Source organism: Helianthus annuus, chromosome 2 (assembly GCF_002127325.2).
Source record: "Helianthus annuus cultivar XRQ/B chromosome 2, HanXRQr2.0-SUNRISE, whole genome shotgun sequence".
Taxonomy (NCBI): Eukaryota; Viridiplantae; Streptophyta; class Magnoliopsida; order Asterales; family Asteraceae; genus Helianthus; species Helianthus annuus.
Window position 1 is genome coordinate 154,843,916 of NC_035434.2, and position 12,945 is coordinate 154,856,860.

The 12,945-nt window shown below is 36.7% G+C and overlaps 4 protein-coding genes and 1 long non-coding RNA gene across 5 annotated transcripts; 2 read left to right on the forward strand and 3 right to left on the reverse strand.

Annotated features, from left to right (window-relative positions):
• Nucleotides 1–3,588: 3,588 nt before the first annotated feature.
• Nucleotides 3,589–4,074, reverse strand: LOC110898363. Its single transcript, XM_022145146.1, has one exon. The coding sequence runs from the start codon at nt 4,072–4,074 to the stop codon at nt 3,589–3,591; it is 486 nt and encodes a 161-aa protein (XP_022000838.1).
• A 53-nt stretch (nt 4,075–4,127) lies between these two features.
• Nucleotides 4,128–4,586, reverse strand: LOC110898356. Its single transcript, XM_022145131.1, has one exon. The coding sequence runs from the start codon at nt 4,584–4,586 to the stop codon at nt 4,128–4,130; it is 459 nt and encodes a 152-aa protein (XP_022000823.1).
• A 2,507-nt stretch (nt 4,587–7,093) lies between these two features.
• Nucleotides 7,094–8,179, forward strand: LOC110906850 (uncharacterized protein At2g29880). The gene is made up of 2 exons (XM_022151921.2): nt 7,094–7,374; nt 7,463–8,179. Exons 1-2 carry the CDS (start codon nt 7,105–7,107, stop codon nt 8,129–8,131), a joined length of 939 nt encoding a protein of 312 aa, XP_022007613.2. The 5' UTR covers nt 7,094–7,104; the 3' UTR covers nt 8,132–8,179.
• Nucleotides 8,180–8,317: 138 nt separating this feature from the next.
• On the forward strand, nt 8,318–9,705 carry LOC110898347. The gene is made up of 3 exons (XM_022145124.1): nt 8,318–8,848; nt 8,919–9,150; nt 9,245–9,705. The coding sequence occupies exons 1-3, from the start codon at nt 8,318–8,320 to the stop codon at nt 9,703–9,705; spliced, it is 1,224 nt and encodes a 407-aa protein (XP_022000816.1).
• A 1,491-nt stretch (nt 9,706–11,196) lies between these two features.
• On the reverse strand, nt 11,197–12,440 carry LOC110906844. The gene is made up of 3 exons (XR_002573892.2): nt 12,286–12,440; nt 11,679–11,735; nt 11,197–11,378 (listed from the first exon to the last, which is right to left on the reverse strand). It is a non-coding gene; the product is annotated as an uncharacterized LOC110906844 (long non-coding RNA).
• Between the last annotated feature and the right edge of the window lie 505 nt (nt 12,441–12,945).

Here is a 12,945-nt window from a genome sequence, read left to right on the forward strand (position 1 = left end):
CGCTGCTATGACGGAGATGGTAGTCTCCTGTACCGTCTCCGGTGGTGAAGGTCACCGGAACAGAGAGGCTGTCGGTGGTGATGGATGGTGATGCTCTGCAACTACAACCCCAATTTCATCATGTACAATTTTTCACAACAGTTGATTATTGGTGGCTCTTCCGTATGATCCATACCAAACTCTAATTTCCAATTGGTTTTCTAGTTTTTTAAATCAATTTGTTTTGTGATACAGTAAGTTAAATCAATTTTTGAGCTTCAGAATCAAGTAGAGCACCACCTTCGACACCAATGAACCACCTTGTATGTACTTCAAAATTAGAAATCGAGTAACTCCATACATAGTTCCGCAACTGGTGTTCATAAATCATAATTCGCAGTCCTATATCTCCTCTGAGTTCGGCGTCAGTGGACTCAATGTTAGAACCCAGGAGGTTGTTTAAATGTGGCAGTAGCGTAGATGGTAAACAATGGTAGTTGTTAAAGGTGGCAGTAATGTTGATGGTAAACAATGGTGGTTATGGAGTGGCTTGGTAGTGTGGGGGGTATTGCAGGGAGAAATATGGGGAAGATGGGGGAGAGTGCTAGGCTTGAGTTTAAGAAATTTATTAATTTATTTTTATTATATATGTGGGATAACTTGACCTTCTTTATTGTTTTAGTTTTAATTTATAAGGCTAGAGGGTATGGTGATGGTCCTCTAAGGGAGAATGATCCGACACGTAGTCGCCACGTCATAGTCCTTCCAAGGATGCTCCATCATCCAAAATTAGAGGGTATGGAGGATGATCCTAGTCATAGTCCTCCCCACCACTTTTTTTTAAATCTTCTACTTTTTTTAACATTTAACAAATAAACTAAAAAAATATTTTCATTAATATTAAAACCACATTACATAAACTTAAAAAAAACATAAACTTAATAAAAAAACATAGACTTAAAAAAAGAAAAAAACATAGACTTAAATAATATCATGCTTCTTCGTAATGTCGTTTTATAGTTTTTTCAACATCGAACGTTTCGGCTCGGGATACTCATCGGCATCCATCGTTATTATTTCCCATTCATTGAGCCGAATTTTTCATCGGAAATTCGGATTTTCTCATTCGACAATTGGACCTTCTCGCGTAACTTTTCTTCCGCTACACGAGTTTTTTCTTCGACGGCCGCTCCTTCGCCTTTTGGGCCGAGACGTCCGTGTACGTTTTTAAGTGTTCCATAAACTCTTCCATCTTCGGGTCCACCTTTTCCTTTTCTTTACCCTTGGCCCGCTCCTTCTTTGATTTGTCCCGGCCTGGTGGACGCTCCGCTTCATGTATGGCGTACTCCTCTTTGTCAAACTCGGCGTCATCATTTAAGTTTATGTGACACCTTGCGCCCGATCCACCGGCGCTAAAACCACCCATTTCCGATGTTTTTGGCGTTTCGCCATCTCCACCTCGTTGGGAATCGGCACCCATTTTGGTTCATTTTTCATAATTCCCCACGCGCGAACGAGTGCAAAGTTGGTATTACCATTGTTCGCCTTATACTTCTCCAACACTTTTTTGAACACATCGTCGTCGCTCATGCCACTACGACGCCCACTTATATATTTTATTATATTCCTTGCAAAACTTATTGACGGACGCGTTCATTTTCCACCACTTTGATGAAACCGAGTCGATATCTCGATACGGGCCTTGCTCCATAAGCTCGAGGAACTTCGCCAAAACCTTGGACCAAAACCCGTCACCCGTTTGGTTATTACCTATAAAAAAATATACAAAATATATAAAGTTAAACAAACTGTTAACAAAATAAAAAAACCTTTAAAAAAAATAGAAACTTTAAAATTTAAAATAAAAAAACTGTTAACAAAAAATTATATTTTAAAAAAATAAACAAACTTTAAAACAATTAGAAACTTAAAAAAACAAACTGTTAAGAAAAAAATAAACAAACAAAAAAATTAAACTTAAAAAAAAAAACAAACTGTTAAGAACAAAATTATAAAAACAAACTTTAAAAAATGTATAAACTTTAAAAAAAATAACCTTTTGTCAGGTGTGTAGACGTGCCTATGTAAGCCTTGGCTAAGGCTTCTTCTTCGATTGGCGTCCACTTAGCCGACTTTGGTTTGGACGGTTGCTCACCCACCACTTGTTTGCCTTTTTTCCGTTTGCCTTTTTCCCGTTTGCCTTTTTCTTTAGACGGTTGGGTTTCGGGAACAACCTCCATATACTCATCGGGTTCGGATTGTTGAATGGGTTGCGTCGGGATCGGTTGGGGTTGAACGGGTGGTGTCGGGTTCGGTGAGAAATTCAAAGCACCCCGCATCATCATTTGTTGAAGGGCTTGATTTTGTGAGAATTGAGCGAATTGGTTTGGCGAGTGTTGGAATGATGCAAACGCATTTGATGAATATTGCGAGTATTGGTTTGGTTCTAGCATCGGATAATATCCCGGAACCGAGAAAACATTCGGTTGGGTCGGGTTGTTGGGATTGTTCGGGTTGTTGAAGGGATCCATGATAGAGTATAAGGTTTATAAAAGTGGAAGAAGATTTATAAAAATTGAGTGAGAGGGATGAAATTTTAGGGTTAAATTTATGAATGGAGGTGAAAATGGAATGGAAATATATATATTAGAGATTTTTGACCGTTTGTTTGTTTTTTTGTTTTTTTTTTTTGGAAAATGGAAATTTAAATTTTTTATCTAACGGTAACTTTCAAAAAGGGGCCCACACATTTGGTTCGTCGCCAACGTCCAGGAAGGGACGGTGAGGACGGGGACCGGGGGAGGGGGGTTGGTGTAGCTGGCGTCGCTGTACCGGGACGGATGGAAGGACGGGACCATACCTTGTAGCCTAACTAGCATTGTTATGAAATAAAAAGTGTGGTATACAAAACAAAAGAAGTTAATTATAACTACACACCAAAGGAGGGTAATAAAAGGAAAAACAAAAATTGAATGTTAGTTAGGCTATGATGTGTGGATGAAGTTCTATGGGGCTTTATCATGCCACCTAAGCTCTATGTCATCGCCATGTCAGCATGGGAGCTTTATCATACCCCCCTTTAATTTGGAGGGTGTGGATGGAGCCCCGTGTCATGATTACCTAATTATTTTTTTATTTAAATATTTATTTTTAACTAGAAAATAAAAACAAAACATAATTTCATTAAAAAAAATAAAAAGCACTAGATAATTTCATTTAAAAAATAAAAACACTACATAATTTCATTAAAAAAAACTACATAATTTCATTAAAAAAAACACTACATAATTTGATTTAAAAAATAAAAACACTACTCGTCGTCTGTGTCGAGTCCTCCTTGTTCACGATAAAACCATAGGTGCTCTGTCAGATCGGCTCGAAGGTTTTGGTGTGTGTTCCTAGCCTGTATCTTTGCTTGGATATCTTCTTTAGCGTATGTTAGTATTGGGTTCGTCGGTTGGATACTTTCATCATAGCTTTCTCCATAAAATGCTCTACCCGAGTCCTCCAATATCGTGTTATGCAAAATGATACACGTATACATAACGTTTCTCATTTTACCTTTTTCAAGTATCCTCGACGGCTGCGTGATGATAGACCATCTTTTCTTTAACACACCATACCGAAAGCCCACTCGATATCTTTTCTTGTTGACTCTTGTTTTTTCTTGAAATACAATCTTTTTTCGTCATCTGGACACGAAAGACTTTTTACCAACGTCGCCCACTCGGGATAAATACCGTCTGTGAGATAGTAGCCATACTTATACTGCACGTCGTTTGCATAGAATGAAGTATCTGGTGCAACACCGTCTATGACATCGTCGAATAGATTCGAGGTCATTAAAACTGCAATGTCATTGTTCGTAAAAGTCATGCCAAAGTATGCATGCCAAATCCATAAATCTTGAGAAGCGACCGCTTGTAATATTACGGGAGGACCATCGTGGTCACCACGATGATGTTGCCTTTTCCAAGCGGTTGGGCATGCCGCCCATTCCCAGTGTATGCAATCAAGATTTCCCAACATTCCAGGAAACCCATGTAAACGCTGATGGGCCTCGTATAGAATTGGAACGTCGGTTGCAGTTGGCATCCTCAAATATCGTCTCCAGTGCAGTGAGATTACACGTAATAAATTATTACTAATTAGAAGTTACCTTCACAAAAGTTTTCAAGAGACTCCCGACACATTCTTGACGACATCCTTAAATACTCATCCCACGCATCACTCGATGTGTCGTAGGCTAGTTGCCTAATTGCTGCCGTACACTTTTGTAGTCCAGAGAAACCAACCTTGCCAGTTGCACTTACCCTTTGCGTGAAAAAAGGGGATTCACCCGCAAGATCATTGGAAATTTTAACGAATAGTCGTCGGCTCATACGAAACCTACGCTTAAACTGAACATCATCGTACACGGGAGTTTCAAAAAAATAATCTTGCACTAGACGTTCATGAGCAGCTAACCGATTCCGTTCTATAGGCGGTTGTCTGGTACGCAATGCAGAGGATTCGGCTTCTTCTTGCAAATAATTAATCGCCTCCTGCGCCATGGTGATAACCATATCATCAAGAACACCGTCGGATGACGAGCTCGAAGAAGACATTTTTAAGTTGTGATTGGTGTGTATTTTAGTTGTGATTGATGTGTGTTTTGGTTGTGACTGGTGAGTTTTTTAGTTTAGAATAGGTTATATATAATAAAATAAGAATTTTTTTAATATTCGACCGTTTCACAACGGTCATATTTGACCATTCGTCCTCGTTCAACGCGCTTTCATCTCGTTACCACGGTGGCGGAGCTTCAATGGCGCCCCGACATAGCGCCAGGGGTGTGGGCGATGGTGGGGGTGGGGCGCTATAGGTGTCCAGCTGGCGAGGGTGGCGCCCCCACACCCTCCAGCCTTAGGGCCAACACCATGTTTATGTCATTTGGAGGTGATTTATAGTGACGTGTAACGTGTTGAATAAGATAACCCTTTATACTATTAATAATAATAAATGTTTTTTAAGTCGTTTAGTTTTTATTTAATACACATGTGTTATAAGTAATAAACGAATTTAACCCATTTAGTTTTTATTTTATTTGTTGTTTCTTTGTGTTACGCAATTGTAAATTTTATTGAAAACGTAGTTTTATTAGAAATAGATCTAGAGTAACTTTTTTGTATCATAAGTTATACTACCGAGTGTAGGTACTGCCGGAACGAACTGACTACGGCTAAACAACATCAACGTTACTATCATAACCGTTTCTTAGGTGGATATCCTTCTGTAGCATCCCGCCACAACCGTGCTAGTTTAACACAAAATTAATCATAATAAATAAACTGGTGGGCTAAGCAAATCAAACTGGGCCGAAACCATTAGTGACTGCCGAAGTAGAAGTAGGAGAGGCGTCGATTAACCTAGCTAGCCCCTTTTACCATCATTTCTTACCCCTTGTTCATCTTCTCTCCCAAGTCAACAGTTAGTTGTTTGATCGAGAGCAATAGCCGCAGGTATCGCTTTCCTCTGGATTTTTATTTCAATACTTGTGAAATTTTGAGGTTATGGGTGTGTAAATATTGGTTGGGAGATATGATCTTTAGATATGTACGCAGTTGATTTCTGTGTTCATGATTATCCATAGTTATACGTATAAAACAATTGAATTCATATGATTTGAATACTTGCGTAATTATCGTCAATTTTGTGTTTTAAACAAAACCGTTAAGACTGAGGTTATGTTGGAGTAATGTTGGTCGTGTTTATGCTTAGAAGATACTCATGATTCTGTTCCACGTAGGGTATGTTTGGCAACAAGCTTTTAGAGGCTTTTAGGAGCTTCAAGCTTCAGGCTTTAAAGAAAAAGCTCCAAGCCCAATAAAAGTCTTGTTTGGTTGAAACAGGCTTCAAGCTTTTAGATTAGTTGAAAAGCTCTTTTTTAAACGCTGGTGGAAGTAGCGTTTAAAAAACCTACAAGCTTTTAGGGTTTAAATTACTTAAATAACCTACCATCCTCAACACCTCAAATTGAAAAAAGGATCGATCCAAACAAAAAGCCAGGTACGTAATCGTAATCGAATTGAATTCTTATTTAATTGAATTGAAACTTTTGTCTTCTTGTGGTTGCAATTTTTAACAACAAAAGCATGTTACGTAATCGTAATCGTAATCGTCAGATTCCGAATTTTAGTTTCTCTTATTTAATTTATACATTAATGGTGAACAAAAGCATAATGAAATATTCACAAATTATTCAAGAAATAGCAATATAGAGAAAAGGGGATCACAAGTTTTAATGAAAAATTGCACAAAATATCCGAAAACATAAAGAATATAGAATTGTAATATGCGATACTTGTTTTATCTTCTTTGCGATGCAAAGATAAGGTGTATAATGAAGATTTTTAGATGAAATTTTTTTATTTGAAGTATATGCACAGGTGATTTGTTGAGTTTAAACATGGGAGGCTTTGATGGTGTGCGGGGAGGACCTCCGCACAAGGCCCACGATTTCTAGGGGCATGCGATTTAAAAAAAATCCGATATGTATATGCTATTTTTTTTAAATAGTAAACACAAAAGTTAATCGAGCTCGTGCTCGGCACGGCTTGTTTGCACCCCTAGGTGTATATTCTTACTCTTTCTGGTTATTGACATTCACTACAATATAAGTTTTAAATATATAATTTGTTTGTGATCTTGCAATATGATGTTAAGTACTTAAGTTAGTTTCTGAAATTGTTAAGATGCAATTTGACTGTGTATGTTGAAATAGTTGATTCTGATGTAATCCAGTTAGCTAACAGAAAATTGTTGAAGTATTTGCTAGATAGATTGACCTTTGTTAGACTCACTGGAATGTGATCTAATTGGCTGACATAAATATAAGATCAATGTCATGTATGAAAACCTATATGTATATGTTAGAAGTTTGGATTTGCTTTTGTGCATTTGTTTACTGTTAAATCTACTACTTTACACAATAATTATTTATTTAATTATAATATGTTAAGATATATTTTTACTATGAATGCTGAAATAGTTGATTCTTCATCATTATTATCATATATATGTATGCATGGTTGTTAGATGGATTCTAAAAAAGAGAAAGGGAGAAGAGAAATTTGGCCAAAAGAAATGGTTTTAGAATTATGTCGGTTCCTAAACAAATATATCATGAAGCATGGTCGAACTTCCCCATTCAAATGGGTCACTCTTCAGCCAGAGTTTGAAAAAGTTATAAATCATAAATTCGCCAGTGACAAAGCTATGAAAAACAAGTATGACAGTATGAGAAAAGAGTACAACCTTTGGAAGTCACTTAAGAATGGAGAGACTGGTCTAGGTTGGAATGAAAGTACCAAGCAACTTAATTGTTCTGATGAATGGTGGAAAAGAAAAATTCAGGTGACATAATATAACTCATTCAAAATTTAAATACCATATAATATTCTAGTCATAATGATAACTAAAGATTCACCATTATATTGTGTAGGAAAACCCGAAAGTTCTAGCAATTCAAAATAACCAACCATCTTTACAACTACAAGAAGAGTGGGATCAGTTATTTGGAGATGTAGTTGCTAGTGGGGAAAATTGTGTGGCACCCTCTATGGATCCAAATACATTCAATGAGGTGCATGTTGAGAACCTTGAGGATGACAATGTTGAGAACCTTGAGGATGACAATGTTGAGGGAGGTAACAATTTCTTTGGTGACTTTTTGAATGAAGTAAGTCAACATGATTCATCAACATTAAGCCCAAGTGAGGTTGCAAAAAATTTTGAAAAGTCTACTAAAGTAAACACTAAGCCTAAACCAGTTAAGATGAAACGCAAAGGGAGAGAATCATTGGGAGCTTCAATACTTAAAGAACATTTAACTCAAAGTAGTATGAATCAACAACGTGCTCTAGAAATATTAGAATCAGATTCTTCCAAACTCAGTCAAAGTACTAAGTTTAGTATTGAAGCTGCTATGGGTTTGCTTAGCCGGATGGTAGATGCAGGATTACTGAGAGAAGATGAGGAGTTGTGGTTATTTGCAATGGATTTGTTTGAAGATCCCGTGAAAAGAGAAATGTTTATAAATGTGCCACATGATCATGGTAGGTTAGCGTGGCTGCAACGAAAGCAAAGGCTCACCGACCAAAGTTTTCTTTGAGGACATGTTACGAAGACATTATTGTTTCTATTTGTTTGAACTTTATTGCTTTTGGATTGATTTATTGTTTTTTTTACCTTGATGTTTTAGTGATATGACTATATGTTAAGCTATTTATCCATTTATATTTTAGCTATTAAAGTGTTTATATGTTAAGCTGATATTGAATTTATTATCAGGGTTACAATGAATAATGAAACAAGCAAGAAGAAGCACAAACTGCATTGCTATAATTTTTTGTTGGATTCAACCTATACATGTGATCTAGTTGCTGCATACTATTATAAGCATATGTACAAGGAACCATGCATGACATCACCTCAAACGGGACAGGCTTGGATGATGGAAGTTTTAAATGGCAATCCTATACGATGTGTAAATGCATTCAGAATGCATCCAAACGTATTTACGAAATTATGTAGAGAGCTTGAATCAAACTATGGATTGCAGTCGAGTGATAGAATGTCAACTTGTGAGAAGGTGGGGATATTTTTATATACATTAGCATTGGGTTTATCTAACAGGGATGTTGGGGAGCGTTTTCAACGTTCTGGGGAGACTATTAGTAGAGCCTTTCATGAAGTTCTAGAGGCAATAGTTGGTAGAGGTAAAGGTTTTCAAGGTCTAGCACGTGACGTTATAAAACCAAAAGATCCAACTTTTCAATTCGTACCACCTCAAATCTTGAATGACAAAAGATACATGCCGTATTTCAAGGTATTAAATTGATTAATGTCATTCCTACTTGTGTACTTTGTTACTTGACTAATGTTCAAATTATATATAGGATTGCATTGGATGTATTGATGGTACACACATAGGGGCATGCATCCCAGAGAGTCAGCAACTACCTTATATTGGTAGAAAAGGGGTACCAACTTTCAACGTAATGGCAACATGTGATTTCGATATGTGTTTCACATTCGTATCGATCGGATGGGAGGGATCAGCACATGACACGCGCGTTTTCATTAACGCGACCCAAAATAGTAAATTCAACTTCCCACAACCACCTGAAGGTAATATTTCGAATTACTTACACATATATTTGGAATTATTTCATGTTATTTTTAATAAATTCTAACGCCTTTTATTTTTCGACTCCTTTATCAGGTAGATATTATTTGGTTGATAAAGGATATCCAGATAGAAAAGGATACCTTGTACCATATTCCAAGACAAGATACCATCAATCTCAATTTCAAAGAGAGCCCCCGAATAATATGCAAGAAGCTTTCAACCGTTCACATTCATCTTTACGAAGTCATATTGAGAGGTCATTTGGAATTTTGAAGAAACGATTTAAGATACTTGGTAAAATGCCCAAGTATAGCGTGCAAACACAAATTGATGTTATCATGGCTAGATTTTCATTGCACAACTATATACGTAATTCTCAAGAAGATTTCATATTTACTGCAATGGAGCAACATCCAAACTACATACCACGAGATGAACTACATGATGTTCGTAACCATGACACAAGCACTAGCGGTCTATTTGAAGGAACATCGAATGAGATGAAACATGTTCGCAACGAAATTGCTACTTTGATATGGAATGCACGACATTAATGATGTAATAGTATTATATTATGTTATGACTGTTTGTCAATAACTATGTTTTATTTAATTGAAAATGACCATGTTTTATTCATTTGAGAAATAACTTATATATATATATATGTGTGTGTGTGTGATTACGTTTACTATTTTGTTTTTTTTATTTATGCCCATTTTGGTCATTTTATACATTTTATTAAAAGCTTCAGCTACTCTGCCAAACACCTTAATATCTAAAAAGCTACAGCTACCAGCTACCAGCTTCCAGCTACCAGCTATCAGCTTCCAGCTACCAGCCACCAGCTTCCAGCTTCCAGCTACCAGCTAGTTTTGCCAAACATACCCGTAATCTTTTAGAATTCATATGAAGGGGGACGCAAAGAGAGGGGATTTAGCGGTTTTTGAGATGACATGCAAACGATTTCAGAATTGGTTTGCCAAACAACGTTTACCCCCCTTCAAGGAAGCTGTCATGGACGCCTGGATGTGCTGTTGCACCTCCATGCTTATGGCTGACTTTGGTGTGAATCTTATCCGCTTTACCTGCTTGTGTAAAACGATTCTTGCACCATCGCCACGATCAGAAGTATGTTTTGTTTTGTTTCTTAATGCTGGCTGACCAATATGTTATTGAACGCTATTCTTGTATTCAGTTTCTTTCCCCTTGTGGACGGTACAAGCCAATTGGTAGAATCTTTTTTAGCAAAAGATTTGTGTGACATAGGTCATAATATTATTCTCATGAGGGTTTGTGATGCAATTTCTTACTCACAATTAGTGGAACTCAGAACTTCCCAAACAGAAGCCGTGCCAATTCTTTATTAAACAAAATCAATCAACGTTCTTAACAAAAAAGACCTAGAATATAAACTATTCCAGATCCTACAAAATAGGTAACACCCTAAAGAGATAAAACCAAACTTAAACAAAGTCAAATAAAACAAAAGGAACTGAATAAAAATAATAAAAGATAATCTCCACTTTGGCGGCTTCCAGCTGGGTCTTCAACCCGGGTCGGGTCAGGTGAACGGGTCGGAACCTGGAACTAAGCTGCTTGCATCATTCTCCTCCTCTTCGAAAGGACTCGTCCTCGAGTCAAATGGGTCATCCTTCTCTGGAACAAACGGGGACAGGTCAGCCACATTAAAAGTTGCAGAAACATTGTAGTGACCCGGTAAGTCAATTTTATAGGCGTTATCATTGATGCGTTTGAGAACTCGAAACGGGCCATCAGCACGGGGCTGTAGCTTACCAAACCGTCCACCCGGAAATCTAGCCTTACTCAAATGAATCCACACAAGGTCCCCTTCTTGATGAAACGCCACCATTTTACTCATTTGACTAACAACATAAAATTCTTACATTTTTACAAAATTTCGACATGACCCGTTTGCATTAGAAACTTTTCCACCTGTTTTTAATATTATCAGTTTAACTAAGTTCTACAGCATTTTCAAAATAGCAAGTGGAAACCATATTAGGTTCACCATAAACGTTTTATACAAGCCACACATAAAAGTTTAGAAATCCAACTACATTCTAACATACTAAATATAAGTTTGACACCATATCACAAAATGAGAAATTTGACCCATACGTAATAAACCACTTGAACCGGAAGCGTGTAAAAAGTCAACATTGTGTGTGTTCAATCCGGGCGCGCTGCAATCAAGCAAGGGATTTACCTATCATTCATAACAACAAAACATTATTAGTTCATAACACATAACAAATTAAATCTTTTAGTTACCTATCATCGTTCCATCCATTATCATGTCATGTTTTCTTATTATCAACCTTACTTCCATCTGAATACATCCAACATATCCCTTTCCGACTCATTCGCAATGAAACAATATATATTCCATACTTTTCAACATACTTACTTCATTGAACCGTTGTGAAAAAATTACAACAAATCTATAGAATCAAATGCTACCATTCATAATTCTACATTAGAGTAAATAAAGTTCATATGAACTTACCGCGATCTTGAGATGCTTGTGCCTTCGAGTGACTTGCGCCTTCTTCCTTCTTTGTGCCTATATGTCATAATCTCATACTTTAGCTTTCATAAACATTACTTTCACAATCCTTATAGTATGTTATGGCGTCTACTAATCACATATATCATTGTCACAAAGAAATTGCATCAACTTAACAAGTATCCATGTAAACAACCATAACTAAACTCACTTAGGCATTTCGTCGAACACATTATGTGCGTATCACTAGTTTAGCACAATGTACAAGCATCCTAAGCACAATTTCCATAGTTCTTTCATTGATTAACATAGACTTCCTACTATTTTGAAAACTACCATTCAAATCATGAGCACATAGTCCTAAATCAATTATTCATAACAATTTCATTAATCAACAATCAAATTAACGTACAAAACTTCACAATTTCTAAGCATTACTTGACATGCAAGTGGGTTTTGCCCTAATCATGCTCATATTCAAAATTTAGCATCTAGTGATGTCTAAACCTTCTTAGAAACCGTTAATCATACTGAATTTAGTATTACATTCACGAATTACACTAAACCCACTAAATCAAACATTACCAAATTGCAAAATTCAACTTACTTGATGTAGGAAATACTTAGGTGATCACCATTCTTAGTTCATGCATTCAATTAGCCCTCAATTTCCTTTTTAATTTGATGGATTTGTGAAGTTAGGGTTAGATGAGGAGGAGTTCTTCCTGGTTCCTTATTCACGATTGCACACACCCACATACAACTTACTGGGCATTTTTCTTGAGTTGGGTGTTTTAATTTAACATTTTCATTTTAACCCCCTCATCTATTCAAAACATAACACTTTCCCTTTTTGTTTATTTACATATTAATCTAGTAACAATTATGCATACATAAGGCTATTAGGTTTATTAATATTTATAAAACCTTAATGATGGTAAAGATTATATTTACCATTTCTTTTCATAAAATTTCTGTGGTTAAAATATTAGAACGTGTCATACGAAATTCGGGGTGTTACACTTGAAAAACGACCTTCTTGCGATGCGTATTTGCTCGTCGCTGATAAACAATATTATTATTCTCAATCTGTGCGCGTACCTGCTTATGAATTTCTTTGATTTGGGCTGAACGTTCTTCCCCATCAGCACTAAAGTGATCAGTTGGAGGTATTGGGGTGAGGTCCAGTGGAGTGAAGGGGTTCCGGCCATAGACAATCAAAAAAGGAGACACTCCTGTTGAGCGGTGTGTAGACCGATTGTAAGCA

What these genes read in the sequence shown, in the direction of transcription:
- LOC110898363 (XM_022145146.1), bottom strand. Translation starts at nt 4,074, where the DNA reads ATGCCAACTGCAACCGACGTTCCAATTCTATACGAGGCCCATCAGCGT.
- LOC110898356 (XM_022145131.1), bottom strand. Translation starts at nt 4,586, where the DNA reads ATGTCTTCTTCGAGCTCGTCATCCGACGGTGTTCTTGATGATATGGTT.
- LOC110906850 (XM_022151921.2), top strand. Translation starts at nt 7,105, where the DNA reads ATGGTTTTAGAATTATGTCGGTTCCTAAACAAATATATCATGAAGCAT. An exon ending in GGTGGAAAAGAAAAATTCAG is followed by an intron (nt 7,375 to 7,462) that starts GTGACATAATAT and finishes TATATTGTGTAG; the next exon opens with GAAAACCCGAAAGTTCTAGC.
- LOC110898347 (XM_022145124.1), top strand. Translation starts at nt 8,318, where the DNA reads ATGAATAATGAAACAAGCAAGAAGAAGCACAAACTGCATTGCTATAAT. An exon ending in GATACATGCCGTATTTCAAG is followed by an intron (nt 8,849 to 8,918) that starts GTATTAAATTGA and finishes AATTATATATAG; the next exon opens with GATTGCATTGGATGTATTGA. An exon ending in CTTCCCACAACCACCTGAAG is followed by an intron (nt 9,151 to 9,244) that starts GTAATATTTCGA and finishes CTCCTTTATCAG; the next exon opens with GTAGATATTATTTGGTTGAT.